Source organism: Nuphar pumila, chromosome 8, assembly GCF_984573655.1.
Source record: "Nuphar pumila chromosome 8, dmNupPumi1.hap1.1, whole genome shotgun sequence".
In the NCBI taxonomy this organism is placed as follows: domain Eukaryota; kingdom Viridiplantae; phylum Streptophyta; class Magnoliopsida; order Nymphaeales; family Nymphaeaceae; genus Nuphar; species Nuphar pumila.
Genome location: NC_143256.1, coordinates 49,957,224 through 49,961,480, shown reverse-complemented (window position 1 = coordinate 49,961,480; position 4,257 = coordinate 49,957,224). Strand labels below are relative to the sequence as shown.

The 4,257-nt window shown below is 33.7% G+C and overlaps 1 protein-coding gene across 1 annotated transcript; it reads right to left on the bottom strand.

Moving 5' to 3' along the window:
- Positions 1-2,882: 2,882 nt before the first annotated feature.
- Positions 2,883-3,791, bottom strand: LOC149829929 (uncharacterized). Its single transcript, XM_090015340.1, has one exon. It carries the CDS (start codon positions 3,789-3,791, stop codon positions 2,883-2,885), a length of 909 nt encoding a protein of 302 aa, XP_089871466.1.
- Positions 3,792-4,257: the final 466 nt, after the last annotated feature.

The following is a 4,257-nucleotide window of genomic DNA, read 5'->3' as shown; positions in this document are numbered from 1 at the left end:
TAAAATCCAAGATGGAATTGAATTCTAGATCCTAAAATGGAATTTGGATTTGAAATCTGAGGTCCAAGATGAAATTGAATTCTGGATCCTAAATGAAATTTGGATATGAAGTCTGAGATTCAAGATGGAATTGAATTCTGGATCCTAAATGAAATTTGGATCTGAAGTCTGAGATTCAAGATGGAATTGAATTATGGATCCTAAATGAAATTTGGATCTGAAGTCTGAGATCCAAAGTGTAATTTGGATCTAACTTTGGATTTGGATTTTGAAAGTGCAAATGGGACTTTTGAAGATGGATCTGGGTTTTGAAAACCCAGATTAAATTTAAAATTTAGGAAGGGGCAAGCTTTGAGATTAAGAATCAATCTCAAACTTTGATTTTGAATTTGAAGATAAAAAGATAAACTTGGTTTTGAATTTGAATATGAATCAGAGATTTCAAAGTTTAATTGAACTTTGAAATTGGACTTGAATTTAGGAATGAATATAACATTGAATTTTGAAATTTCAAAGTCAAATTGGACATTGAAATCGAAATTTAAATCTTTAAAATAAGATAGAAGAATGAATTAAAATAGAGATTGAAGAAAGATATTTGAGATCACTTGGATTTTGGAGAAAGAATCTTGAAAATATGATGTTGTTCTATCCTAAATAATGAATAGATTTAAAGAATTTGAAATTGAATTTGAAAATCATATCTTATTCTTTAAATGAATTTAAAATAAGATTGAAAATATAATACATCCTTGACTATGGTCATTGAATGTATTATATAATAATTTATTTTTAAATTCAGGTGAAGAATAAGACATATTTTGGTGCTTTTATAGAGTTTAAAATGAAGTTAACTCTCAATATATTCTGACTATGACCATTGATATATATTTTGAGTTAATTTTAAGTTAAACTCTGATAAAAGAAGAAAATATTTAAGGAAAAATATGACAATTTTTGAAAAGGGTCCAGTGTGGATACAGTATTATTCCATAAAAGATGAAAATCCTAAGTTTTGTTCACATCCTGACTATGGCCATTGATGTAAATCATCAACTTAGGATTTAGTCACCTTTTATTAGAATGGTGCACGTGCTATTCGTGTTTCTATTCGTGAAATTTTTGAAATAAAAGATAAAGTGATATGAAAAATAAGCAGTTCATGATATGTATAATGCTCATTCATTCTAAATCTAAGACTAGAGATGTAATTTGATATCTAAATATGGAATCTAGAATTTATAAGAATCTTAAATTCTAGAAAACAAATGATGATCTCCATATATTTCCTGCAAGACATGAATTAGCATAAACAAAAGAATATATACAAGGAGGGGAATCATCCTATGGTGTATTGAAAGCATAAGTTGAGTTACCTAGAAGTCCCAAGCTAACAAGTGTCTTTATAGTTCCTATTCAAATTCTTGATGATCCGCTCTCATTCACATCAAACAGACAACGATCTTAGACTCCCTCAATCTTTGCATCCTTTAGCATTAGAATTCTTGAAAGGTCAGATCCCACAATATCCATTGCATCCACTAATTGCAACAGAGAGCCTCATTCCTATGAAATTTGTTAATGAGGCAATCGTATGTCTTTCAACCGTCTCCTCCTAGGTAATTTGGCTGACAACATTCTCATTACCTTTGCCTGAAAGGGATGAAAAATAACATCTTCTTGCTGGTAGGTTTACTAGCCTACATGTAAGTGGGGGATTTTCTGAGTTGAATGAGGTCAATGAATTGGATTCATAGGTTTTAGTGGGATGGATGCTGGGAGTGTAAAAGGCAGTTGTAAAGGCAACAGATACAATAGTACATGCATATGAAGAAGTGAACATAATGCAGGTAAGGTAAAGTGACAGATACAGGTGTTTGTGTTTATCCATTTGGATACTTTGGTGGACATTTGCTCTCGTTTGGTGGTTCTACTCTCTTTACAAAAACAATCCTATACAGTCACATTACTCTTCATGAATAGAAAACAAATAGGTAATGACAACAGTTCAAGTTTCTTATCATTAGAGTTCTTAAGAGAATATGCCTCAGGAGAAAAGATCAACTAAAAAGCTCAAAACCAACTTAAATAGAGGTAATGAGTCTTCTCAGGCTGATGCAAAAAAAAGAATATTTAGCAATCAATATAAAAAACAAAAAATGCATATACTTAACATAATTTTCAAATACATGCATGGCTTCATTCTTGTTTTTCCTTTTTAACGGTCAATCTGGGAGACAACTCAATGTTAGATTCAAACCCAAAAGATTCCAGCTATGACAGAGAAACTTTAATATCCAAACATCATGTATGCACCAAAGCAGGTGAACCATATAAACCAAATGCAGCTGGTACATCCATGCTAATAAAATTCTCAAAAAATATGGTTCAAAAAAAAGTCCCCACAACATGCAGATGTAATGAAAAAAAAACAAAATTGTTAGCAAAACATAAAAAATTTATATCCTTATGCACATATCAGCCAAACCCATGACTTCAATCATTTACCTTTTCTTTCTACTGGTTAATCTGGGGATAGACCCATCTCGGATTCAAACCTAAACATCCATCGTTGGCTAAAAGTGATCAACCATAAAATCCAACAATTTCATTTGATCTTAGCTCATAATATAAAGGGATGAAAATCATGTTGTTGGAAAGCAACAAGATAGATCAAAAAAAAAAAAAAAAAAAAACTTACAACTAACACAAAAGGCTCATGTTTGTTGCAAGGCATGGCCTCCAGAGCTTAACATAAGTTGCATAAATGAAAAAAAAATACAGATAATGGGAACAATCAGCACAAGAAGTCCATGCATGTTTAAAACAATAACTGCATCAGGGTAGGTACAGGGTGGTGAAAGAAAATTTTAAATAAATACTTAATACAGACAACACTCACATGCATCAGTGTTTTGAGATATTCTGAGTTGAACTTTCTTCATCAGTTTGATGAATATAATGTAAAGATGCCAATAAACCATGCAATATTCACTAGGAGAATAGAGTTCCAGCTCAAATCCAAGCATAAGGAAACGGGTAGCAATCCAGTAAATATGTTCTTTAGTCCAATTAGCAAGACTTGATGCTAGGTCCATGCATGAATTTTCATCAATTGGCGCATTTAAAGTATCTCCAGATTCTCTTGAAGCACTCCTCTCCAGCTGTCCCAAAAAGATACTCCAATCTTGCAAGATCTTTCCAAGCTTACGCCTTTGCCATGCAACATTTGTGCAAAGAATCTTGAGCAAGCTGACTAGCAGCTGTCCCAAACGTTGTACAAATTCATGCTTTTGCAACTCTATACTCCTCGTTATGTGAGGCAATGCTGTAGCCCGAGAGATCACTTCATGGAAAGGATCTTGCCCATATAGCTTCCCATCATGAACCAGCAGAAGCTGTAGATGAGCTCTTGCAACCAAATCAGGCTGAGACTTTTGGAATTGGACCACAAATCGAAGAACATCTTCACTATGTGGATCTAAAGAGAAAGAACATATTACATCTAGATCTTGTAGTAGCCTTTCAAAGTACTCAAGAGCCTTTTTCCAGCTGAGAATATTTATAGCACGTGGAGGTGTGAGAGCTGATAATTTAGTATTTAAGTTAGCATCAAAACCAACAGGCTGACCACCAGATGTTGTTGTTCTATTTTCAACATCCATTTGAGATGACCCATATGCATTACTGACAAGGAACCCTGATGATTCACGCATAGATGCAAGTTCTGACAAGCATGATGCAATACGTTTCCTCACAACTTCCAACCCCCTTCTTTGAGGTTTTCTCATGCACATTAGAACATGATGGAGGTGTTGTTCCTGACTGAGAAATTCGGCAATTTACAGGATTCTGGTTCTGAGTCTCCAAATTTTGCTGGGGAAGACCCTTCAATTTTTATAGACATACTCCAGTGAAAAGGAATGACAAAGACCTTAATATGTGATAATTATACTGTAAGTCTATAGAATCCATGCCATATATTTAATCTATAAATTCAATGACTGGACCATCTTGAAGTCATTCTGTCACTTTTCCAGCAGCCGAAAGATTGTAGACAGTCACTTTGGGCAAACCATCTTCACGCTCATATATTACCATTGAAAAGTCACATTTCCTGAATTTTGATCTTTTCCCTGTGAGAAAGCAGAACAGATATAGCAGATACATTGTCTAGTTGACAAACAAGTAATTCAAAATCAAAATACTCATCACTTCTTTTCTTGGTACAAGATGATCTCCACGGTGACTCCCTTG

Bases quoted from the DNA above. Each gene is read 5' to 3' on its own strand.
- LOC149829929 (XM_090015340.1), bottom strand. From the start codon at position 3,791: ATGAGAAAACCTCAAAGAAGGGGGTTGGAAGTTGTGAGGAAACGTATT.